This window comes from Stylophora pistillata, chromosome 2 (assembly GCF_964205215.1).
Source record: "Stylophora pistillata chromosome 2, jaStyPist1.2, whole genome shotgun sequence".
Taxonomy (NCBI): Eukaryota; Metazoa; Cnidaria; class Anthozoa; order Scleractinia; family Pocilloporidae; genus Stylophora; species Stylophora pistillata.
Window position 1 is genome coordinate 15862311 of NC_142520.1, and position 26221 is coordinate 15888531.

Consider the following 26221-nt stretch of genomic DNA (forward strand, 5'->3'; position numbering starts at 1 on the left):
AACGTGGGAACCACCTACTTCAATCTAAAATTTACCGCCTCAAATAAAGACAGTTTCCAGTGGAGAAAGGAAATACGAATCTCAAAAATTCTTGTATTGTGATGAAGACATAAAACAATTTTGAGGAGTGCGCCGCTGTTCACTGGTTTGGAGTAGCTGTAGCTCAAGCTGACTTGACTCTAAGAGTTCTACATCACACGACGATTGATTGAAAAATGGTCCAGTGGGACCTAAGGCTCGTTTTATAGCGCGCCTTCGTGTTTAAAAGCACACACAACCCACAATTCCTCTATTCGCTCCGACGAAGGGCTAACGCTCGAAACGTCAGCTTTTATAATCGTAACGGTGGCCAATTTACCATTTCAGCTTTGTTGATATATTGAAATTATTTTGTTACCCCCACCGACGCAGCCCCAAACAGTTTCTTCAGAAACTATCAGCCTTTATTTAAAAATAGTTTATGCAGAAAAAAACTGAACGGGGAAGTCGTTGTTTGAGGAAATACTTTTCGGAGTCGATTAATTTTGCTTTGTCGGTAGCACTTATTCACCAAGGAACAGAAACTGTCAAGTATTTACTATCACCTCAATCAAAATTTCCGGATCATGATTTGTCCAAATGCGTTAATTAAAATCGGAAGGACATAAAAAATTATTTAGTCCAAGTTAGTTAATTCAAAGATGGTGTCTATGAATTAATCAATAAAAATATAGATTGCTTCAGTCCATATCCTTTTACCAAAGCTATATATCGGAGGATAATTTCAAAAAATACATCTCGTCTAAGGAGTAGTTTGCAGCTTTTCATGTATAACAACGCTGCTTAGCCTTACTTTTTCCCATTGTTATTCGAATATCCAACAACTCTCGAGATTTTCACGTGCAGGTATTTACATGCTTTTATTTCCATTTATAGTTTTATATGGGGTTCGTTACAGAAAGAAACTTGCAAAACATACCGATTCTGTAAGTTATCTTTTTTTTTCCCTTGGCTTTCTCGTGAAAAATTTGAACAAAGTCGTCCTGTTAAGGACTTTGCGAATGCACTGGCGAAATAATTCAAAAAAGAAGAAACTAAATTTACGAACTTACTGAATGTGAACTCCATTCTAATCTCAAAGGAACTGATAGCGAGCATTTTAATAGACAAAGTGAATCTTAAACTTTCATCTTCGCGTTTCTAGTGAAAAAGTCTAATTACGGCCCGAAACAAAAGAAGACAAAAAGATTAGATCTTAAAGCTAACACAAAGTCATTTTGACGACATTAGCACAACAAAACTCGTCGAATTAATTTTAATATTAATCAGAGATCGTATTGCATTTATCGTTGAATCCAGGTTACGTTCATTCGTATATGTGCAGTAAATGGTTTGAACCCGGGGGTAACATGTGAAGGTGTAGTCTGATCGTCCGGGTGAGTGTAGTCCTGAGAAGGACTGTTGTCGGTGGCAGTGACTGACGTTTCGACAACCTGTGCGGAAGTCATCATCAGAGTCAAGTGAGTGATTGTTGTCAGTAGAATGTTCTTATTCCAGTTCGTGTGAAATGATCGGTTGGTTTTGCCGTGATGTTATTGGCTGTAAGACTCAAGTGACGTAAGTCGTTCGTGATTGGTCTGTTTCGGTCTGTCGGTAAAGCTAGGTTGTTCTTTTTCGGTCGTTTGTGATGTTTATGTCGTGAATGAGTCGTTTGTATGGGGCGGGTAGTTGTTGACATCTGTTTAGGGGAGTCTGTTCTAAGTTAGTAAACCAGCTTTCCAGAGTCAGTCGTTGAAAATAGTCAGTGCTGTAGGTTAGGCATTGCGCAGAGTCCCAGTCAATGTTGTGGTTGGTAAGTCGATGGTGTTCAGCAATGTGATTGCTGACATCACCTTTCCTCGTCGCCCGTCTGTGTTCAGTCAGTCTTGTTGTGAGGTTTCTGCCAGTCTCACCGATGTAGGAGGCTTGGCAGTCGGAACAATTGATCTTATAAATCGTTCCCTGTCTGTTCCTCGGTTCGTCTTTGTCTTTAACGTTGGTTAGTAACTGACGTAGTGTGGTGATGGGTTTGTGGGCGACGCGGATATTGAAGGGTAGTAAGATGCGCGAGATGTTTTCAGACATGCCTTTTATGTACGGTATGGTTGCTGTAGTCGTAGGGGTTGCGGTGTCGTTTGTTTCGGTAGTGGTAGTGGGTCGGTGAGTGTTTCGTCGGATGAAGTCGTTGTTGTAGTTGTTCTTCGTAAAAACACGGTGAAGGTATTTGTTCTCGTCGGATAAGCTGTCTGTCGAGTCACATACTAGTTGTGCGCGTCGTGTTAGAGTTCTGATAGTTGTGGCTTTGTGTGATGTAGGGTTGTAGGATGACTCGTCTAGTAATCTGTCGGTGTGTGTCGGTTTCCTGTAAACTGTCGTTCGTAATGAGTTGTCGTTGTGGCTTACCAGGCAGTCTAGAAAAGGAAGTTTGCCATTTTCTTCGACTTCTCTGGTAAACTGTATGTCAGTGTTTTGTTCGTTAAGGTGGTTGTGGAATGCGTCAATTTCGTCGTGTCGAACGGCGGTGAATGTTTCGTCAACGTAACGTAACCAAAGCGGTATCGTTTGTCGGCAAGTCGAAAGGGCGCGTTCCTCGATGTTCTGCATCACAATTTCTGCTATAACAACAGAAACTGGAGACCCCATGGCAGTGCCGTGTAACTGTTTGTAGTGTTTACCGTTGTACTGAAAGTAAGTAGACGTTAGGCAAATGTTTAGCAAGTCCATGATGTCGTCTGTCGGTAGCGGTAGTGGTTCGGTAGATTTTCGGATTGCAGTCTCAGTGCATTGTAATGCTAATTGAAGTGGAATACTTGTGAACAGTGATTTCACATCAAATGACACTAGTTTGTAGTCGTCAGGTATCTGAACAGTCTTGGTAGCGTTAATGAAGTCTTCAGTGGATTGTAGTTTATGTCTGGATTTGTCGGTTAGCGGTTGTAGTATTGTCGTCAGGTACTTGGATAGTTGGTATGTGGGAGAGCCACAGAAAGAAACAATAGGTCGCATCGGGAAACCAGGTTTGTGTAGTTTCGGCAAACCGTAGAGTTTCGGTGGCTGTGGTACCGAGCACCTCAGTCGATAGTACCGTTGGTTGTCAAAGGCGTTCGTTTTCTTGAGTGTCAGTAGTTTACTGTTGAGTTTACGTTGAAGGGCAGGAGTTGGGTCACGTTTGAGTTCTTCGTAGGTTCGTTTGTCGTTAACTAGTGCGTCCATTTTGTCGTGATAGTCAGTTTTGTCCATAACAACAGTAACTCGTCCTTTGTCGGCTGGTAGGATAACTATGTTCTCGTCGTTTCTCAGTCGTTTCAGTGCGCGTTGTTCGTCTTTAGTCAAGTTGCTCTCATGTAGTGACGTTGATTGTATAGTGGAGGCAATTCTGCTTCTGATGTTATCCTTGGTCGGCTCAGATAGTTCTCGTTGCCGAGACAGGGCCGCCTCAACACTAGATACAATAGCCTCGGTCGGTATGCGTTTAGGTGTTACTGAGTGTTTTAGTCCGTATGATAGTACCCGAGTTTCAGTCTTGTCTAAGGAACGAGAAGAAATGTTACTTACCCAGTTGTCGTCCGGTTTGCTTCGTCTCTCTTCTTTGTCTCGTAGCAGTCGTGTCAATTTTTGTTGATGTCCAGTGCGGGCGCGTTGAGTCGTCTTGTTGGCTCGTTTGTCGGCAAATGTCGTAACGGTGTCAAGTAGGTCAGTTGGTATCGGTTGTTTCAGTTGGTCGTGTAGTAGTCGTAATTTGTTTCTGTGGTGTTTGAGTCTTCTGTGGCAATCATTTATCCGCGCTTTGACCAGTCGCCTGCAGGTGGCTTTGACGATCTGGATGGCCTCCTGTGTGTTCAACGGGGGCTTAAGTTTGAGCCCGGCCGGAACAAGGCCGTGATCTTTACAGCGGTGATTGAACCAGAGTTGTTGTCGTATTCGCCTGACAGTGCTTGCGTAGGTGATGTAGTCATTCGCAAGTCTTTCGCTCTGTCGTCCAAGTGAACGTAATGCAGTAAATGGTTTGAACCCGGGGGTAACATGTGAAGGTGTAGTCTGATCGTCCGGGTGAGTGTAGTCCTGAGAAGGACTGTTGTCGGTGGCAGTGACTGACGTTTCGACAACCTGTGCGGAAGTCATCATCAGAGTCAAGTGAGTGATTGTTGTCAGTAGAATGTTCTTATTCCAGTTCGTGTGAAATGATCGGTTGGCAAGAAGCTGAATACTTGTTGTCTACTTGTTAAACACTTCTACTCTATGAGTAAGCAATTTAATAAATTTGAATACTCAACAGTTTTTTTATTTCCTTTATATTCCCTCTAATCACAAGTTAATAAATAAAGTAACTCTAAATGAAATAAAGATAAAAAGGTGTCATGAAAATGTTTTTGTGAATATACTAAGACTTTTGGCGGGAAAATTTGGAGCAATTTGCACAAAGTTTCCCTTTATAACATTTTGGGCAAAAAATTTAACAAGTGTTTTCTTACAAAAACTCCCGCCAAGAAACATTAAACAGCATGTAGTGCTAAAAAAAAAAAAAAAAAAAAAGGAGTGATCGACAATTTTTCTTTTCCTCTCAAAAAAGCCAAGAAATTTCATTAATAAATAATAAGTAAGATCTTTTGACAGGGAGCCCACGTCACAAAGTGTGGTTTTCAGTGAGGCCCTGCATAAATCTAACGTAAGGATAACAGAAATATAAATATGGTTATCAAGAAAAGGATAAAAGGGCATAATCAATAGAAGAGACTACATATTTTTAACAAGACGTCTAAAAACTGAAAAATCGGAAATGTTCCTAATTCCGTCTGGGAGAGCGTTCCAGTCATCTACTGCATGACAAACAAACCGATGCTGACCCCATGTACGCTTTGATTGTGGTTTACAAATGTTGTTATTAAAACGAGTGTTATAATCATGCATGTCTTTAAAATGATTAAAATTAAAATTCCAATCAATTAGTCCATTCAAGGACTTAAAAACCAAAAATAGACGATGAGATCTTCGTCTTTCTTCCAATGTATCCCAACCAAGTAGATCAAGAGCTTCTGTTGCTGATGAATGCTTTGGCATATCTAAAATTAATTTAGCTGCTTTATTCTGGAGTAATTGGATCTTGTTCATCAGAGTGGTGTTGGATTTATCCCCCCAAGTCACATCAGCATAATCAAGGATTGGCAGCACCATGGCTTTTACAAAGAGTTCCCTTGTATTTCTTGGCATAAGATGTTTTATTCTCTGTAAAACGCCAAGCCTCTGAGACACTTTGGTCTTAATGTAATCCACGTGATCAGTCCAAGTCAGATTCTCATTGATAATTACGCCCAGATACTTGAACGAATTGACTCTGTCTAATTCCTTCTCCTTGATTATTAATGTGAATTCTTCTAAGGTGTTAAGTTTCCTTGGACCGCCAATGAGCATGAATTTAGACTTCGAGATATTTAGTGTAAGTTTATGCTCGTAGAGCCACTGAGCTAGCCTGTCCAGATCCTGATTCAACATGGTCTGTAGGTCACGGGCTGATTGAGAAGAGCAGTAGATAGCAGTGTCATCAGCGAATAAGGTGACCGTAGTGTTCCGAAGGACCTTGGGTAGATCGTTGATGTAAATGGCAAATAGTAATGGACCGAGAATAGACCCCTGAGGAACACCAACGGAAACCTTCCGCGCAGGAGAAGAGGCTTGACCAATCACAGTCTTCTGGTAACGAGAGGATAAGTAGGAATGGAACCACTCAAGATTCTTGCTGCGTAATCCTAGAGATTTGAGCTTCCCGAGTAAAATGACATGGTCAACGGTGTCGAAGGCTTTCTTCAGATCAATAAAGACTACACCATTTACTAAACCTTTATCCATATTACTTAGCACTTCATCGGTAAACTGCGTTAGAGCTAAAGCGGTAGATCTTGCACGTCTAAAGCCAAACTGGTTCACAGCAAGCAGATTGTTGGAGTCGAGGTAGCCGTAAAGTTGAGAATGAACAGCTCTCTCAATTACTTTACTGACCGTGGGCAGGATAGAAATGGGACGATAGTTATCTTTATCGGACTTATCACCTTCTTTGAAAAGAGCAGTCACTTTCGCACATTTCCAAGATGATGGGAATTGACCCTTCTCAAAAGAGAGGTTTATGATATCCCTCAGAGGTGAAGCAAGTACATTTGCTGCATCACGGAGTAAACGTGCACTGATGTTGTCTAGTCCTACCGCTTTATTGGTTTTCATTAGGCGCAGCTGCTTTTCAACAAAGGCTGACGTCACATACTTGAGAGAGAACGATAAGGTAGGAACTGCATCGTACTGAGTCGGTTTTAAACCACGAAAGGCCTTTGCAAGGCTCTTACCGATGCTTGAAAAGTGATTGTTTAGAGTTTCTGCAATGCCTTTGGGGTCAGTCTACAATTTTCCATGACCAAAAACTGCATTAATTTCATTGTGGTTAGAGGGAAGTGTCTCTTTAATTGTTTTCCACATCTTGGAGCTGTCACCTTTAGCATCTTCTATCAGCCGACAATAATATTTCGATTTCAGCTTCTTTTCCTCGCTATTCGCACCGTTCCTCAATTTTCGGTACATTTGCCAGTGATACTGCGAGTTCTTACGCTTCTGAGCCTGTTTCCAGTGGTAATCTCGATCACTCCGAATTTCGAGGAGTTTGTTCGTAGCCCATGGTGTCTTTGTCCCCTTCACACGCTTTGATTTTATCGGAGCGTGGTCGTTTGCAATGCTATTGAAAAGACCTTCCCAGAGGAACACGGCATCATCAACATCATTAGCACTTTCGATTATGCTCCAAGGTAAGTTGCTGAGATCACGCAAGAATGCTTCTTTGTCGTAGCTTTTAAAACAACGATACTCGAGCAACTTTGGTGGAAGTTTCTTTACACCTCCCTTGATAGTACAGAACACAATGCTATGATCGCTGATGCTTGACTGCAGAACATCGGACTGCACGACCCTGTGAGTGTTGTTAACGAACATCAAGTCTATCGTGGTGCTAGAATTCTCAGTGACCCGAGTAGGTTTACAAATAATTTGAGAAAGACTGTGTTGTAATGCAAATTCATCAAGTTTACGGCGTAACTGATTCTTGGTGGAATAATCAATATTATAGTCACCCACCAAAACAATATCGGAGTTTTCAGTGTCGATGTGATTTAGCGAATCAACTAGATTTGAAATAAAACCATCGATATTCACATCATCAGGTCTGTAAGAACAGCACAGTATCATTCGTTTGCATTTAGGTCTCTTGATTTCCACCCACAGACATTCAAAGTTATGCTTTATGAGATCAGACATAACGACAAAGGGGATTCCATCCCGGACGAAAATTAAAACTCCTCCACCACAACTTTTGGTCAAACACTGTCTATCCTTACGCACAAGCGAGTACCCTGGTATCGTGATCTCATTGTCCAAAATATTTGGAGCTAACCAGGTTTCAGAAAGAGTCAAGATGTCAAAGGAGTGTTTGTGGACAAGTTCCTTTACATGATCGAGTTTGTTTACCAAACGATTAACGTTTAAATGAGCAATCTTGAAACCCCGTAACATGCGAACGTCAGAATGAAAATCGTTATTGTCTGACCGTTGCTGAGTAGTAGTATTGCAATGAGAGTCATCCAAACAGTCTATGCCAGGGAACAGACAAGTGAAACACATCCAGGTAGAAGATTCATTAGTTGCAAGAGAATAATATTCGTCAACGCCCATGTTCAAGCATTTAGCATGGTGCCATTTGTCGCAACCGTCACACTGAATAGCTCTTTGGTTTGAGCGACATCCTTTAGAACAAATAGCACACGGATCTTTCACCGGACCGGGGTTGGAGCTCACATCCCCGGCTAAGAGCAGTAAGTACGAGGCAGAAAGACTGACGTTAGCCAAGTAAATCGAAGCTTGAAGTTTCCAAGATGGCGACGAGGCAACACGTGTTGAGCGTCTTGGTAGACCAGAGTTTCGTCCAGGAAAGCTGGCAGAGTTTAAATTAAGGGCCAGAAACAAGTTTCCATCATCAAAAAGCCTTTCGGGTACAGATGAGTTGTCTAGCGATGTTGCAAATAACAATACTAGGACAAGAGACGCGCTACACCGAGAGAGCCAACCGATCGCCATTAGTCAGACTTTTCTTTCAAAAGAAATTTCATTGCTTTTCATTTTCATTTGAAATTTTCATTTGCTTTCATTGCTTTTCTTTCAAAAGAAACTCTAAGTTGATTATATCTTTCTCTTCACCTTTTTAGACTTTGCACAAGATGATTCTTGGAAGTTTCTTACCAAAAGCACAGTGGCAAGTTTTAAAGAGGCCAATCCGAAATATTAAATTCATATCCACGAGTGCGATCGATTTAGATCCAATTTTTTTGTAAGCCTATACAGCTTGCCATGATGCTTTTTGGGGTAATAAATCTTTAAAGCCGCCAATTCTCGAATGCAACACAGGACACAGGTTAAAAAGAAAAAATTAACTTACAAATTTTAGGTAACTGGTCAATTTGTGGCCAAATTTATTACAGACGAATTGCACAACATAATGGCTGGCAATTAAAAAAAAAATTAAATGATCGCTGAATATCTGCATAACGGTGCGGGGTCACTTAAAATGTATTCTGTTTTATCCATTCCAGTACTGAAGGAAATTAGTGAAAGAATGAACACTACGTACAAAAGTTAGACAAATTACTAGCCACCATTTTTTTTACTATTACTCAATAATTTCAAAGTTGTTATCTTTGCACCAAGAATTCAATCTTCTCTTGACCAGAATCTTTGTTCTTTCCTTCTTTTGACATTATTGTTCCTCCTGAAAAATATAAATGTGAATGTAATCAGGGAATGCTTACTTTCCATGAAGGCGGAAACTAAAAATTAAAGTTCTGCGCAGTTGTTTTGCTTTTTAACATAGTTAAAAAACGAATGGCATCAAGGCCTCTCCAAATGTCATTTACAATAAGGCAAATTAAGACAACTAAGAAGAAGAGTCGTCACACCTCCACGTGGCAGCATTCCAACAAAAAAAAGTTAAGCCCCTAAAAGATTTAACCTGCAAAACATCTTATTTTGAGAGTTTGTGTTAAAATACTTTATAATCAAGAGTTTTACTTTTCTCGAAGCCAACACCAAAATTCGTCGAGTTTAGAGTTGAAGAACCACTCAAATGAAACAACCATCTCGTGTCACGTCATTTACATGAGATAATACGACACGCTTAAGTTTCCGAATGAGCTCGAAGCGATATCTTCCAAAGATAATGATAACGCTCACCTGCTGTTGCGGTAACATGAGATTGCTTTCGTTGCTCTTCCTCACATTCAGGCCCAGCTTCTTCTTCATTCCAGAGGGCAAATTGATCTTCAGCACAACGGACAACGTGGTTTGCTGAAAATTCTAAACTTCTGATGAATATGGATTAACGACTGCAGCCAATCATCGGCTGCTACGTCATGGAGTTGGCACGAAGTTTTGTTCGCACGCTCACTTAGCTGATCAAAAGTAAGCTAAATAGGACGCATTATTGCTACAAGAGGAAGGAATTCACAGCACCTGATTTTCAGTGACACTAGTGCATGACCAGGAAAATGCTCTTACACTGGAAAATAGCTCAAAAAGGGCGCCAGTAAGAACTGTGCCACTCAAATGTTTCAAATTAATTTAAAAGACTGACAGAATTGAATATGGTAGATTACAGTTACAGTAACAAACAGAAATATTTCAGGCCTCAGTTTGAAATCGCGAAAATGAATACATGTGCGCAATTCTCTTATGCAGGGAATAAAATAGTAAAAAAAAAAAAACAAAACAAAACAAATAAGCAAAACGCTAATTATGTAATTCTCACTAGTAGGGCCGCACGTCCAGACCTCGAGCCAAACATTTTCCGTTTGATTCTCCCACTTACAGACTACCCCCCCCCCCCCTCTGAATTAAGAGGAGGGGGCCTAATAGATGGGTAACCTTGCAAGATTTTGTAGAGGGGAGTAGTGTTACACCTAGTAGCTTCGCTTTCGCTGAGGAAACTGGGACAAGCTGCGGCTAGGTCGAGTACAGATTTCATCTTTTTACCTTACAAATAGCGTATTGTTTCTGTTTTTTTGTTTGTTTGTTTTTTCACTGTTTTACACTCCTTGCATAAGAGATTTGCGAACACTTATTCAATTTCAAAGGCAAGGTAAAGACTGTTTACGAGCCATCAGGCCGGTGCTTAACTTCGGTTTCTGTAGCATGAAGTGACCAGGAAATTTTCATGAAATTTGCCGGTACCCATTTAAACCTCCACAAAACAAGGCTTGAAATACTTCTGTTTATTAAGAAGGGCGCGCGCTGGAAGACTACACGAAAACATTGCACTATTACCATAACAACTTCTCCTTTATTTCTTCGAGCAGAAAAAGAAACTCGCAATTCACAGAAAAACGCAACTTATTTGACAATTTATGCTTTGTTTCAGGTTTAAGTTCTCAATTACAATTAACGCTTTCACTGAGCAAATGCGCCAGAGCCGTGCCAGAAGCGGAGCCCGAGGGCTTTTTCCAGATAGTTTCAATATATCGACAAAATTGAAATGGTAAATTGGCCACCGTTACGATTATAAAAGCTGACGTTTCGCGCGTTAGCCCTTCGTCGGAGCGAATAGAGGAATTGTGGGTTGTGTGTACTTTTAAAGGCAGAAAATGGAGCTACGTGATTGGTGGGAACATGGCAACGAGAAAAACACGAATAAAATAGTGGAATGAAAAGCGTTCGTTGATACCTGTGGGATTTAGACTGCCGGTTTGAAAGATGAGCTTTTGTTCAAGAGTTTTACGGCTTTCCGTGCTAACTAAGTGTAAGGAAAGACCGCAAATTTCAATATGTTGCTTAGAATGATTAGGTAAATTAAAATGTCTAGCGACTGGTTTCGATGTTTCCTTGTCATTCCTCTCCACGTCGCGAAGGTGTTCTCGGAATCGGTCACCTTTTTCCAGATAGGCTCACTTCGAGCCGACCACACCCACACGTCAGCTTTCATGGCAGTTCTGATCTACTAATACGTCTGATAACTTATTTAATATCTTATTCCTCTACTGTATAAGCATTTCTTCTAACTCGGGAAAAGCGAGGCAGACAGGGAAACGGAGAAGGCGCAGAAGAACGACCTATGAAAAAATCATGGCATATTTTTACTCTATTCGCCCGTTATTTATACTCTACTTAGTAAAGTTGAATAATAAAATCGCAATACTTTACTTTATTTTTCTAGAGCTAACACTGACAAAATACGTTTATTCTTGACACTGTCAAAAGAGAATGTGGTGGAACACTGCGTGGCACTCTCAAATTGTATTCACGACCTAATCCCGTGTCAATTCGCCTATGCATCGGTTCTCCTTTTTTGGTTAACTTTTCGTGAAGAAAAAGCCTTTAGGTCATAGCGTGTCGAGAAGATCCAACTGGACTAACCTGGCTGCAAGGCGCTATCAAATGCTGGCGTCAAAAAATATTTTATTAACAGTTTCTTTCTGTTGTGTTTCGTATAACGTAAGTATTGGCGAGGTGAGCTTAAAATCCATATTTCCATACACAACCATTCCCAACCTATTCCAATTGAAGAGCAAGAGCTTGAGCCATCAGTCTGTCCGTCAACGGAGCTTTATCCTTTTTTGCTTTCTTTTCGGCGATAAGACACCTGGGGAAAAATAGAATAAAAAAAGCAGACACACGAAGAGTAAACAACATAAACTATTAATAATAATCTTTATCATTATAAAAATTATAATTATTAAAAACTGGAGAATTGGATGCCGCAATTCAAGAGTTTTCATTGGCTTAGCCATCATAGGTCATGAGCCACTAAACCATGCGCGAGTTAAAGTGTATTTGTATATTGAAACCTTCCATTCGTTCATACAAATTAAAGTTAGGAAGATTTCTCTATATTTCGGAGCATTTTTGAAAACACAGTTATTCCCCTCGCGCTTGTTGGATATGAGATGATTATAGGCATCTCGGCCCTTCACACGCGGTTTCCCCGCGCTTCAAGCAGTTGTCTTGTTTTTACTTCGAGGTCTCCTTGGTTTCCCGTGATATTTTCCTTGCCACGACTGGTTGTAAGGATTGCTTTGGTTTTGGCTTTACGACACTCAATGAGAAAGCTATCTATAATTATGACAATAATCAACCCTTTATGACCGAACATCAGTATGCATTTTCTCCACACTGTGCTCTTCACATTTCCTATGCTACTGTCAAAGAGAATTTCATCGACAATCAGGAATGTCTTAAATAAGTGATCAAATCGTTTAAGTCGTGACAGGTGCTTGGATATCGGATCGTTTCTGGTACCGATTTGAACAAACACAAACGAAAGACAGGCCTGGAGATTTGTTATAGGCATTTTGGAATCTGTCCATGGTCTTGGAAACCGGTAAAATACTTTCTCCTGTTTTGATATACATAACGACATGTCACTTCTCAATTATAAAACAGCTGATAAATTAGTTGAACAAGTACTATGAATACCTGGCAAGTTGGTGATCCTCTTTTCGCTGTGAGTGCATGGCAGCATTTATCAAGAACAACTCGTACACATCTCGCTATAACAAAGACAAGGACAGAAACGCGAGCACAATTAAAAAACATATCCGGAAGAAACTCATGCAAAGAAAGCCTCGACTTTATGAAGCTTAAATTAAGCCTCGATTTAATGTATTCGACCCCTTCCTTGGCTCGCGTCTAAGTGTGAACAGTCATGAGATACTTCAGTAAATAGAAAAAAAATTACCAATGACCGGTCAGCTCATTTATTTTTCTTTCTTTTTTTTTTTTTTTTTTTTTTTGATCACGTTACAAAAAGAAAACCATATTTTATTCTCAAGGTTTTGGTGATAGACTATTTCGAGTCTCTCTAAACGTTTACAGACCCAAAAAACATTCTCATAATTCAGTTTTACCCTTTACACCCTAATATCAGTATGCAAGTTTTCCATTTTTTTTTTCTAAGTATATTTCCTAGGGTGCTTACAAGGGGATTGTCTTTTCGATTAAGAGCTTCTTGGGTTCGTGATCATTTCCTTTACTCTCTCGACCTTAATGTTTAATTCAGGGACGATAATGTCGGGAGAAATCAGATGTTTGTCCCTCTTAGGGGTGACTGATCTACACAATGAGTGAAGAGATTAGTAACCCGCACCTGAGCTCTACTTGAACCTACAAGATCCACTTTATAACGAAGAGGTTTCAAAATAGTCACAGCCTTGTCGAAGTTTCCCTAAAAAAAAATAAGGTGAATACGCGTTTTCACATGATTTCACGCAAAATAAAATATTTACTCTGATAAATGATAATTACAAACTCACTTTATCAGCTTCCACAAATGCCTCGCAGATTGCGAGACCCACTACACGTGATATTTCACAGTTGGGGCCTGAGCCTTCCCTAAAGTGGAGACATCAAATGCACCGCTGTTAGGCTTGCTTTTGGGCGAATCTTCAGTTGACCCTCTGCTAAACTTTTCCAATTTTTTAACAAAGCCCAAATTCCTATCCAGGCCTCTTACGGAGTGCCAGGGTAAATATAATTCGAACTCTTCAGGACACTTTTCACAGCTTCTAGAATGGGAGACTACTTTCTGATCGTAGCGAACAGCTTTCAGAATCCCTTTAGCCATCAATGAAAATAGAACCCATACCTCACAAATTTTCTCAAGGAATCCAACAGCTTCATCGTCAAAGCCTCATTCTTTGCACCAAGTGTGGCCATAAGCATGTGACTGTCATTGAATGCCTTCAGACACCATAAAAAGAATTGCGTTACTTTCAGTTGTCATCATATGAAAAAACAAAGCAACAGCGCTGGCTCTCTTATTCAGTCCACTTACCAGAAAATGCTCTTCGGCGTGGCTTTCCCAATACTGACAAAGTTGTTGCCACCTGTCACCAACATCGACTCCTGCAAAAACAACACTTGATCGTCCTTCCGTTTCTTTAATATTATTCATTTCGTTTGTTGTGTTCCTTGCTTCCAGAAACAATTGCAAAACATTTCAAATTTATAAAAAGGTAGGAGATGCCTGTAGACAGTGCCTAACAGCATTTCGTACCTTACATCACGTCTATAAAAACCATAAGGTATAATGTTTCTGTTGCAGTGCAACTGAAGTGCACGACGCAGATCTTACTCAAACACAATACCCTCATCAATTTAAAAACTAAAACAAGTTACAGAAATGAAAGCAATAGACCTATGTCTTAAAATAATTAAAGAATACTACTCCAAACAACAAACAATACCACTACATCCAGACAAGGATACCTAAAAAGTTACATGATTAAGTGTCTTATGTTGAACAAACGCCTGCAGTTATCGGTCACTCGGGTTACTACTACTACTAATTTGAATATATCGACAAAGTTGAAATGGTAAATTGGCACCTCCGCCAATGAAATCTATAGCACAACTTGCACTTATTGTAAAAAGATTTACATCGGCAAAACAGGCAGAAGACTAGGCGACCGATTCCGAGAACACCTTCGCGACGTGGAAAGGGTGAAAGGAATGACAAGGACACATCGAAACCAGTCGCTAGATATTTTTAATTTACCTAATCATTCTAAGCAACATATGGCAATCTGCGGTCTTCCCTTACACTTAGGTAGCACGGAAAGCGGTAAAACTCTTGAACACAAGCTCATCTTTCAAACCGGCAGTCTAAATCCCACAGGTATCAACGAACGCTTTTCATTCCACTAATTTATTCGTGTTTTTCTCGTTGCCATGTTCCCACCAATAACGTAGCTCCATTTTCTGCCTTTAAACACGACGGCGCGCTATAAAAGGAGCCTTGGGTCCCACTGGACCATTTATCAATCTATCCTCGTATGATGTAGAACTCTTAGAGTCAAGTCAGCTTGAGCTACAGCTACTCCAAAGCAGTGAACAGCGGGCGCATTCCTCAAAATTGTTTTATGTCTTCATCACAATACAAGAATTTTTGAGATTTGTATTTCCTTTCTCTTTATTTGTGGCGGTAAATTTGAGATCGAAGTCAGTGTTTTGCACGTTACCTCATGCCACCATGCTGGTGGAAGTAAACAATAGATATCTCATTAGCTCCTTTTGTTCGTCTACCAGCATTTAAATTTGACCCGCACACGTCAACGGTGAGTGACAAATGAGTCTAGGTCCTCCCAGGGAAGACTCCCTTATTTAGCGCGCCTTCGTGTTTAAAAGCAAACACAACCCACAATTCCTCTATTCGCTCCGACGAAGGGCTAACGCTCGAAACGTCAGCTTTTGTAATGGTAACGGTGTCCAATTTACCATTTCAACTTTGTTGATATATTCAAATTATTTCCTTACCCCCACCGACGCAGCCCCAAACAGTTTCTTTAGAAACTATCAGCCTTTACTCTTACTAACATTAGAGATAGTAATTCCCCATTGACACATTTTTATAAACTACAGAGGAGAAGGGTTGAAAAGGTAATGGCACACCGATAAATGAGATTTAGAAGTGGCGATAAATATATCTTATTGGACATTTTGGTGTGTAGTGTCGCTGAGTATTTTTAACGAGTTGCGCCGGATTTGGAAGAGCATGTAAGGCAAGTCAAAATACAAACAACGAGGAAAAATACTCAGCAATACTACCCAACAAAAAGTCTACTAAGAGATTTATTATCCAACACGCCAAATTGGTATTTGAGTGCGAGCGAATTTCGGGGATATTTCTGGAGTATAAATATCGCATGATATTTGTATGCGTTTCGCGCGTTATTTGTACTCTGCGAAGCACAGTTGGATAATAATAGACAATAATAGTTTTAATTACCAGACAGGACTTCAGCGGCAAATAAATTAACCAACCTTCCAGTTGCACTCGATACAACAAAGATGATCCATCCGTCAAAGGAAAAACGTTACTAGCCTTAAATCTTGGTAACATCTGTGAATAAGAAAATGAAAGTCGTCACGCACACATAAGGATGTCATGACGTAAAAGGTCACTAGCCCATTTCCGAATTACCCTTGGCCTCTTTTTCAAAAGGAGGCCTGGTGCTCAACCATTCCTGTGAAAATGAGTTTAATTTGCATGTGAGTGAAAACTTATTATCATATGAAAGGATAAGCACCAGGACTCGTTTTGAAAATGAGGCAAAGGGTAATTCGGAAATGAGCTATTCACATGTAAATTTACCTCCGAATCGTAGATATCCAGGGCTGCTTCGTACTCTCCCTAGGGGGATGAGGAATTACATGGTTAAATTCATAACGTAAAAAAATTAAACACAAAAAGAATTGCGGATGAAACCACTTCAGGGGGTACAAGTTTCTGTTCTCTTATCTTTTTAACCTGCCTGTTTTGAGGGATTTTGGTGTCACATAGTTTTGATACATTTGACAGTTGTCGGTACATACTTAAGCTGAATAAGGAGCACAATGGCTTAGCTGCGTCGTTGCTGTACTTTGCGACGGCGATTAGCAGTGTAAATTATTTTTTTTATTATGTCTTTTTATTTTTTTGAATGGTCTGCAAAAAGGGTGGCTTTAGTATAGAGCGCCCCAGCGAACTTAGAGACTTAGAAGCTCAGCTTTTAGGAATTGTCTGCAAAGATGTGGAAATCGAGCCCCAACTCCAAGACACGACAGGAGAGAAATTAAATAGTGGTTCCAACATAGTGCAAGATGCAAGGCTAGACATTCATGCTCGTGGTTTCTGGGAACACAATCGATCTGCATTTTTCGATATTCGACTTTGTCATCCAAACGCTGAATCGTACAGAAATCTGAAACAGCAGCAGATTTACCGCATGCATGAGAATGAGAAGAAGCGTCCCTACTCCAGACGTGTTCTAGACATCGAACAGGGTTCATTTACGCCGCTTGTGTTTACTTCGAATGGCGGGAAGGGCCAAGAATGTTTGAGATATCACAGTCGCCTTGCAGAACTCATTGCAGACAAGAAAAGAGAACACTATTCAAAGACAATTTCCTGGATCAGGGCAAAAACTTCGTTTGCATCATTAAGATCCGCCCTAATCTGCCTAAGAGGATTCAGAACAATTAGAAGGCCTTAATTGGATTTTACTAATGTAGACCTAGATATTGAAAGTTCAGAGACTGCCATTTGATAGCTAGTTTCTTTGTTTTTAGATAATTTGTTAGTCAATATTTTCATGTATTTTTCGATTTTTTAAGGATTTTATCTTAATTTGTTTGTAAATATTTTTGATGGTTAGAGTGAAATATCGCTATCATAGTGTATATCCTCTAGTTTTTCTTACATTTTTATTAGACATTTTAACACATTTTTTTCGATTTTCAAGCATTTTATCATAATTTTTGCTCTAATTTTTGTGATTATGGTGAATAAAATTATTATTATTTTTATTATTATTATTAGTACTATTATTATTACTATTACTATTATTATTATCGTTATTATTATTATTATTATTATTATTATTATTGTTATTATTATTATTAGCTGGGCCGCGTGCCCGAATATCATTATAATTGTGTCTTCAACTGAATTGTGGATACAAAATGTGATCATATTCACATCGTTCCTACGAAGCAACGTATTTAACAACTCACTGCTCAGATTTGTTACAATTGCTTTGATTACCTCTTGTTTCTATCAGCATTTTACTTTCATCGGAAAAAAAATTCATAATTCACCTTTGGAAAGTGTCACGTCAAACCTGAGATTGGTCTTTACCAGCAAATGTTGACTGATAGCATACCTTTTCAATATGATACAAAGCCCAGTGCCAGAAATTGTGGCAAGTTAATGACTCACAAGGCTGGCAGGTGTAGAAAAAAGCTCTGTTAGTCGTAGTGAACTGAATACTGACTCAAAGGTCGTAAAGGCTGAGATACACTAGGGAACTCGTCGCTGCGTACAATTCTTACTATTGCACCAAAATTTTGAAGAGACAAACACTTCTTTAAAAAAAAATAAAACAATTAAAACAATTATAATGATAATAATAATAGTAATAATAATAATAGTAATAATAGTAATACTAATAATTATAATACATAAAATAACAATGATCTTCATTTGCCCATTAAAACTAGAAAAAAGGATAATATCAGAAAAATCAACTAACAAGGGTAGTTCTTGAAAATTATGTATGTACAAGATAAAACTGTCTTGTTAATAACTAATAAGAACAGTTTTCAATTCTAAACTTCTACAAAACAAGAAATGCTTCTTTATACATGATAACAATAATAATAATAATGATAATAATAATAATAATAATAATAATAATAATAATAATAATAACAATAATAATAACAATAATAAAATGAAATGCAAAAATTCCTTTCTGGCGTGTCTTCTTTTTAAAGCACTAGACCTAAGTGTTCCAGTCCTGATCAGTAAGCACTAAGGTTATTGAAAAATCTTCACATTTGCAATGGAGTTTATTTACGAAAATCAGTCGCTGGAATAGGGTTAGGGTGCGGGGTTAGGGTTAGGTTTGGGTTTTGAGATCAACTGCAGCGACAAAATTCTTGTCACAGAGACAAGAATTTCACTTAAAATAAACCCTATTCATGTCACAAGCGGCACAATCGTTGCTTCGCGCTGCCTCCGAGACGAGTCGCTGCAGCTTGTAACGGTGCAGTACACATGGAACGATTTGTGGAAAGAACAGACACTGACTTGAGTACTAAAAAAAAAAGGTGGTTGATGCCTTGAAATGAAGCAGTCTAATAAAAATGTATCTGACATACCTTCCAGTTTTCTATGGTTTTACTCATAAATTCAATCCCTTCATCCTGACGGCCTTCCATCTGCAAAACATGAGCCAAAGCATGTGTCGCCCCTGTGTCTTTTGGAATTAACTCCAATCCCTAATAGTAAAAGGAAGGTGCATAAACACCCAGATATTAGATGCCATAGACTCTTGCACAAAACAGCGACGAAAGCTGAAAACAATGTATTGATATGGAGCCTACGACAAGTCGTGAAGTTACTTCACTCTTGATTTAGTTGTTGATGTTGCACTTTTGTTCTGCATTGCTTTGTTTCGTTATCTTTGAGCGCACTTGTTTTTCGTTTCTCTTTCTGACGAACGGTTAATGCTCAAGACGTCATCCTTGGAATCTCTTTTTCGAAGGCCAATTTGCACGTCATTATCGACTCAGTTGTCGGTTTTTTTGTACTTCTTTTGTTTTTTATTTCTTTTTTAAATTTTTCTGTTCAGTTGTTTCTTTTTTGCCTTCTTTCGTTTGTTTGTTTGTTTTGTACTTATTTAACCAATTAAGCTCCGTTACAGTTAAGTACATTCTGCGGAGGTCAAAATAGAAGTCAAAAGTCACGAAGGAAATAAGCACGTTAGACAAGCGCCAGCCTCCCATTCTCCTACTGATACCACATCCCCAACCTTGATTTCTGTTTTCACTGATGCAGTTTTGGACAAAATTAAGAAAAAGTGATATCACGGTGGCCTCATGGTTAGTGCGCTCGACTCCGGATCGAGTGATCCAGGTTTGAACCCTGGCCTGGGGCATTTGTTGTGTTCTTGGGCAAAACACTATACAATCATAATGTCTCACCCAAGTGTTTAAATACAGCTTTAGGTACCAAAGAATTTCATTTTGGGGGAAACCCTCCGATGGACTAGCATCCCATCCAGGGAGAGTAGAAATACTTCTAGTCACTTCATGCTACGGAAACCGGGATAAGGCGCCCGGCTGATGGGCCACTTGGCTCGTGAACAGACATTACCAAATGTGAATCCACCCCCCCCCCCTCCCCCCAAGTTTTCACTCTTTTTTTTTTTTTAAACTTACCTTACGAGCTTGTTTCTCTGCCTCTCTGTAGAAGTTTGTTTCTTCCAGACCAAAGGCATGTAAGCCAAAGAGATACCTGTACTGAGTTGATGCATGTATAAATGCTTTTGTACTTATAATACATGTAACGTAAGTATACGTAAACTGTACCATCAGTTGAGTTTAATATGTGAGTAGATAAGGCAGGCACAATCAGCAGCTCTAATAGCAGAGCTCTAAATTAAGTAGCGCACTGACGAAACCTCCATAAGTAATAAAATACAGTAACCTAACAAACTGACAAAATTTGGTCGAGGCGCCTGCGTCCATCCATGGCTTTCTGAAATGATTTCGCGACATTACACGCTCTGGTGCATACCATTTCAAAGTCCTGATATGCTTAACCATGGTCCAAATGAACATTTCATGTTTTATTCCAACAGGCTATTAAATTTCAAACAAAACTGATCTACGGCAGAAACTAGGGAAATTCACTTATATAACAAATTTGACGATGACTATTAATCACTTTGGAAAGTTCTCAGCATTGGTCACCACATATAAATTGCATCAACTCATTACAATATACATTATATTTATTATCGAATAACTCTTTTTTTAATATTATATATACATAATTCTTTTTATATTTTCTCTGTCAATCACTTTCTCATGAGCCTCTGGCTCGGGAGATCTGGGCAACCACTCCCTGTGTAATTGACCTTAAATAAATTACTAAAATTACTTACTAAATGTCGCCAATATTACAAAACTAGCCATTACTGTACCCATATAATGGTGTTTCTTGCTTCCAATGTGGAAAGACCCTTGCCACACTGTCTCTGACCCTCTCCTTGGGACCATAAAATGTACTGTAGTCAGAGAGCATCTTCAATGCTAGTATGTCTGTAGGGTACACCATCACAATGTCATCCCAAATGTCTTGTGCTTTAGGGACATTTCTACAACAATGTAATTAAAGGTGTCATGAGCAGCAAGACGTGGGGGGATACTTGAACACTCACCTGAAAAGTTCTGCTCTAATTCATGTCGATATGTATGATGGAAAGCAAGAGTTAATTAGGCACAATGAAACACAAGATACTATATATTTAAATTATTTGATTGCCCATGTAGATTTGCCAACTCGAGGAACTAGACGAGACAAAACTAGTGAAAGATAAGGGGGAAGGGAGCTATTGGATGATAGAAATTGACTGAAAAATTCTCCTCAAAGGAATTGATTTTCAGCTCAAGCAAACAGGAACTTTGGGTTACAACTGACTGATTTAGTTTATGTGCCAGTTCTCACATCATGGATGTGATCGCAGGGGGCTTTAAATTAAACCTTTGATTCAAAACCACTCACACAGGCTGATCAAACTTTTACACCCCTTAACTTACTCCCTTCAAAACCACTCACACAGGCTGACCAAACTTTTACACCCCTTAACTTACTCCCTTCAAAACCACAAAACCACTCATACAGGCTGACCAAACTTTTACACCCCTTAACTTACTCCCTTTAAAACCACCCACACAGGCTGGCCAGACTTTTACACCCCTTAACTTACTCCCTTAAAAACCACTCACACAGGCTGACCAAACTTTTACACCCCTTAACTTACTCCCTTCAAAACCACAAAACCACTCACACAGGCTGACCAAACTTTTACACCCCTTAACTTACTCCCTTTAAAACCACTCAGAACCACTCACACAGGCTGACCAAACTTTTACACCCCTTAACTTACTCCCTTCAAAACCACTCAAAACCACTCAAAACCACTCACACAGGCTGACCAAACCTTTACACCCCTTAACTTACTCCCTTCCAACTTTGAACAACAAAAAGAAAGGTATTATCATACACTCTGAAAGCAGCAACCACCAAAAGTTTCTGAACCCTCGAAAATAGGTTTGAAAACTTAACAAATGCTCCTACTGATTAAAGAAATATCTGTAGGTGATCCATATAATAAATTCCCTCGTTTTTCTCTCCCTCAATAAATCCTGGTAAGTTAAAACTTGCAAACGTTTCACCAGAGGTAACCCAAGCTCAAATAATCAGCCTTGGTACTTTTATCTACTAAATATGCAACTGTTGTTCTGACATGGTAATTTGGTTATATCAACTAAGTTGAAGAGGTAAATTGGCCACCATAAAGAGTTAAAAGCTGAGGTTTTGAGCATTAGCCATTCACTCTGACTAGAGGCTAATGCTCAAAATGTTGGCTTTTCAACTCTTTATGGTGGCAAATTTACAGCTTCAACTTATTTGATACAAACAAATTACCTTGTTAGCTCCACCGACTCAGCACCACAATTTCTTTAGAAACTTACTTATTTGTTCTGACACATGTTAACTATGAGGATTTGAACAAGACTGAACCCCTGTCAGTATAGTTTTGACCAAAAACTCTGAATTAGTTTTCAAGAAAAACATGTTTAGCATGCTTTTGAGCTTATTAATTTGACTCCCCCGCATTTTCTGATCTGATTTATAACTGTTCACTTCACTTTTTGTCCTTCCGCTCTCCCCTCTTTATAATCTTTAACATAGCTGGGCTTAACCTTATGTCCTTAAACAGTGTATCTTACCCAGCGGCCAACTCTTTTGCAGCACTGAGATGTAGCGTTTCCCTGTGGGTAAGTTCAGTTTTTGTAGCATGGAAGGGAGCAGCATCAGAATGCTTCATATCAAAAAGACAGGTGGATGCCAAGACATGACCCATAACTGTATGTGATGAATCAAGACAGAGACTACAGATCAATGTGGGAGCAGCATCAGAATGCTTCAAATCAAAAAGACAGGTGGATGCCAAGACATGACCCATAACTGTATGTAATGAGTCAAGACAGAGACTACTGGTCAATGTGGGAGGTTTCTTGTGCCAAACTATCAATGAAACTAAATATCATTAATTCTAAAAAATAAATTCACGTAACAAAAGTGTATAAGGAGAATGATAACTGCTTCTTCATTGTTGTCTAGTTTTTTGTTTCTAATTTGTTGCAGACTCACTTGGCTGCACCTTTCTTTTCACATAGATTAATGATCTGCTCTGCCCATTAAGGAAAGAAAAATTTCTGCTGACATACAATTTTCAAAGAATTTCCAAGGCTTTGGCTGCACCTCGTATAACAACACAGATCAAGACCATGCAAAGCAACATAACCCTTGAAGGACCTGGTACAGAGTTGGCCAATCCTAACATTCATTTGACTGTGTACTATTTTAATACATGATCTACTCATCATAAAAAATATATATAATTTATCCAGGTTTTGTAACAATTGAACTCACACTTGAAAATGCAGTCTAGTCAAACATGAATGAATAGTTTATCATTGCCCATTGAGAAATTGTCTGTTGAAGTGGCTGGTTGAATGCATGCCGACTTTCTTGTTTTGATTTTGCATGGGAGGTCTTTAAAACATAGAAATTTATTGAGTCTCAAACACTGAATGACATGTGAATGACTATTTCAAATAATAATAATAAAATTGTGCTTGAAAATGAATTTACCAAAGTCAGGATCTGCTTGCAACATCCTAGTTATTGAGTTCTGCAGACCACCAACACTGTCATCTTCAAGATGAGCTACAACCTTAAAAACAAAACATCAGCCCAAAAAACTAGATATAGCAGTTGGGAAAACAAAATGAATAATCAATGTAACAAAGTCAACCAATGGTAGATCAGAATAAAAAACTTGGTATCTTTGTTTAGTGGGCATAATGTGACACAATAGCTAACTGTACAGAACATTCATTTTAGTACAAGTATATCTGGGTGGGTAACAAGGTCTACTACAATTATTAACACAGAACTTTACAACATAGCTGCCTCAATATAAATCTTTACCTGTGTGAGAGAAGCATCAAACATTTTGGCAGCTTCATTACTTGTTGTTGACAGTGGAAGACCTTCTTTCCTCCATGCCTACAAAACATACAGGTTAAACGTCAGTGCACTTGCAGAAAGGTCCTCTGCACAAGTAGCTTATTCTTGATGGGATCACTCAATTATTGGTAGTATTGGTAGGGTCTCTCTACTCTCGATGGTAACCCACTTCCCATCCCCCTCCTTTCAACCACAGAGAAAATAAGAGAAACCCTGAGAACAATATTACATGTTAAGTCAATTCTCAATTATTCAGACTTTTTCTCTGGTCCCAATTTTTTTATGAATATTTATTAGTCATGATAAAGATCTGTAGCCACATTCTTTTTAAAATCACAGCATTCTTCTTTAAGACAAATTACTTCAACATTTTAGGCTAATGTAAAAAACATTTTTCTTTAATTTTGATAGTTATTTACACATGTGTAGTCAGGTATTCAAGTAGGACAGTGAAGAAGATGTAGACCATAATTATCTTTTACAAAACAATTTGTAAATGTTTTGTTTTAGGATTAAATATCGTTTTCTTACTTTGATCCGTTTTGTTCCTCATTAATATTTATATTCTTAATTATTCAGGCCTTTGATTATCTGGATTATTTTGTCCAGTCCCAATAAGTCTGGTTAATCAAGGTTCAACTGCACTTGTTATTTGTCATTTCCTTATTTATTTATTTACCTCCTTAGTTATTTATTTATTCATCTGTCTATTTATTCATTTATCATTTACTTATTTATTCACTTTTTATTACTCAATTTACTATTTAAGGTTTTGCTTATTATGCGCGTGTAAACTAGTTTAGTGTAAATTTAAAATTAACTTAACAGTTTAGTCTTATTACAAATTATGTTAGGATGTTCTTAAATTCAAATTGGATTTGATTAATGTAAATATAGATTTTAGATTCAATACCTCCTAGTATAGTTCTTACTGTTTTAGGAGCACCCCCATTAAAGATTAAAGATTTAAGACCCCTTCCAGGATTCTACCCTATGTCCTCCTTCACAACCCTTCTACACAAAAGTAATGGCTCCATATTAGAGGCCGACCATTTAACTTTTGAAGGGGGTGGGTGATTTTGAAAAAAAAATTTCCTGCAAGCACTTGTTGGAAGAAAACAATTACATGCAGCCCAAATGTTTCAGAAAAAGTGTACCAAAAAATCGGAAAAAAAATATCCTGCAGAGCAGATTGCTAGAAAAAAGAAAATCTTGATGACCAGAAATCATCCACCCCCACCCCCCTCCTCAAAAGTCAAATGGTTGGTCCCTTAGTGAACTTTCTCAGAAACCCATTTCATGAGCAAAACCATCTCATTGCCAATGACATGCTCAGCTCATTAGGATCCAGTAAAGTACCCTTGAGATTAGGAAAATGTCATCTGCCTCAGCCAATCAGCATTAAGCAAATATTTCTGGAATATTCTACACCTCATCATACATAGAACTTTAAAATGCTAAATAGTGCACGATATTAATCAAAATTATGACTATAATTAACTCCTGTCAAATGAACCTTCTGCACATATAGTGTAAGGGGTCAATAAAAACTTATTTCTAATTTGTCACTGTAGAATGTTTCGTGTAAGTCATGTACATTTCATGTTGTCTTACATGATTTAAAGGGTGCACAGAAAGGCAGGTAGGCATATTGGATTATTAAATTCGTTTCGTTGTGGTTCAATCCGTGTCCATCGAGTGGTATCTTCTTCGAGAACTCTACATGTATAGTCACTATTTTTTCTTCCATCAGTGGCATTTCTCAAACTAAAAGGGCATGGGCATTTGGTGTGTCACACATTTATACCCCATTCGAATCTTTTTTGCAGGGATGAAGGAAGGACTGCATTATCATATTTCTAACAAAGACTTATAAGTACAGAAAAAATACTTTAGCAAAAGAAACATTAGGAAATTTATACTAAGACCCCCGTGTATCGTTGATTTATTTTTTTCTGGCTGTCCTACGTGGGCCTATTTAAGGTTGAAACAAAATTGTCAAAATTTTCAACACTTCATATTATAAATTACTTATGACTGAGTTTGGTCGAGCCATAGTTAGTAGAGGGGTACTGGCCAGTCCCCCTCTACTAACTATGGCCGGGCCAGACGGACCGGATATCTGGCCTAAGACCCAGCGAGGTTCGTAAGTCATGACCTCGTGCCAAATTTTTCCCGTCCGGCGCGATCAAACTCAGTCAATAAGTACACATTACCTCAACATCTCTCCAATGAGTGTGTAGGTATGACATGTTTCTCGCTAGTACGACTGAACGCAAAATCAAATCCGGTCCAGTTGATCAAGGCGATTAAACCCTTCCTTGGCAATAAACCAAAGCCCTACATCTCCAACTGCGTACACAGAGCTGCATTTGAGGATGCTCCAATAAAGATATTCTTGGTGGTTTCCCAAATTTTTGCTAAGAAAGTCTCTTGAATCTTCACAGAGTTTTCGTTTACACGAGTAAGACTATTTTTTGGGGGATAACTTTCTGAAGGAACCTAGATACCAGGCTCAATTAGGTAACCACGCTTTTTGAT

At 38.8% G+C, this 26221-nt stretch overlaps 1 protein-coding gene and 2 pseudogenes across 4 annotated transcripts; 1 reads left to right on the forward strand and 2 right to left on the reverse strand.

The window, feature by feature from the left end:
- The window catches only part of LOC148737333 (uncharacterized), a 381470-nt pseudogene that overhangs the window by 271967 nt on the left and 83282 nt on the right, over positions 1 to 26221 (reverse strand).
- Positions 10363 to 26173, reverse strand: LOC148737351 (tetratricopeptide repeat protein 38-like). Of its 4 annotated transcripts, none has more exons than XM_088748714.1 (16): positions 25897 to 26173; positions 23642 to 23719; positions 23303 to 23384; positions 22375 to 22510; positions 20562 to 20735; positions 19795 to 19870; positions 18733 to 18792; positions 17733 to 17792; positions 16184 to 16222; positions 15853 to 15931; positions 13865 to 13935; positions 13676 to 13770; positions 13344 to 13422; positions 13178 to 13255; positions 12508 to 12581; positions 10363 to 11674 (listed from the first exon to the last, which is right to left on the reverse strand). In XM_088748714.1, exons 1-16 carry the CDS (start codon positions 25930 to 25932, stop codon positions 11584 to 11586), a joined length of 1308 nt encoding a protein of 435 aa, XP_088604840.1. In that variant the 5' UTR covers positions 25933 to 26173; the 3' UTR covers positions 10363 to 11583. The 4 variants fall into 4 exon arrangements, with proteins under 4 accessions (XP_088604840.1, XP_088604839.1, XP_088604843.1 ...); XM_088748713.1 differs by having other exon boundaries at positions 18733 to 18852; XM_088748717.1 differs by lacking the exon at positions 17733 to 17792.
- LOC148737352 (uncharacterized) lies at positions 16512 to 17117 on the forward strand (annotated as a pseudogene).

Excerpts from the sequence above, each read along its gene's own strand:
- LOC148737351 (XM_088748713.1), bottom strand. The coding sequence starts at position 25,932 with ATGTCATACCTACACACTCATTGGAGAGATGTTGAG. Across the intron at positions 15,932-16,183 it reads TGGATATCTACGATTCGGAG|ATGTTACCAAGATTTAAGGC; the intron begins GTAAATTTACAT and ends TCTTATTCACAG. Across the intron at positions 12,582-13,177 it reads TAGGTTCAAGTAGAGCTCAG|CGAGATGTGTACGAGTTGTT; the intron begins GTGCGGGTTACT and ends TCTTTGTTATAG.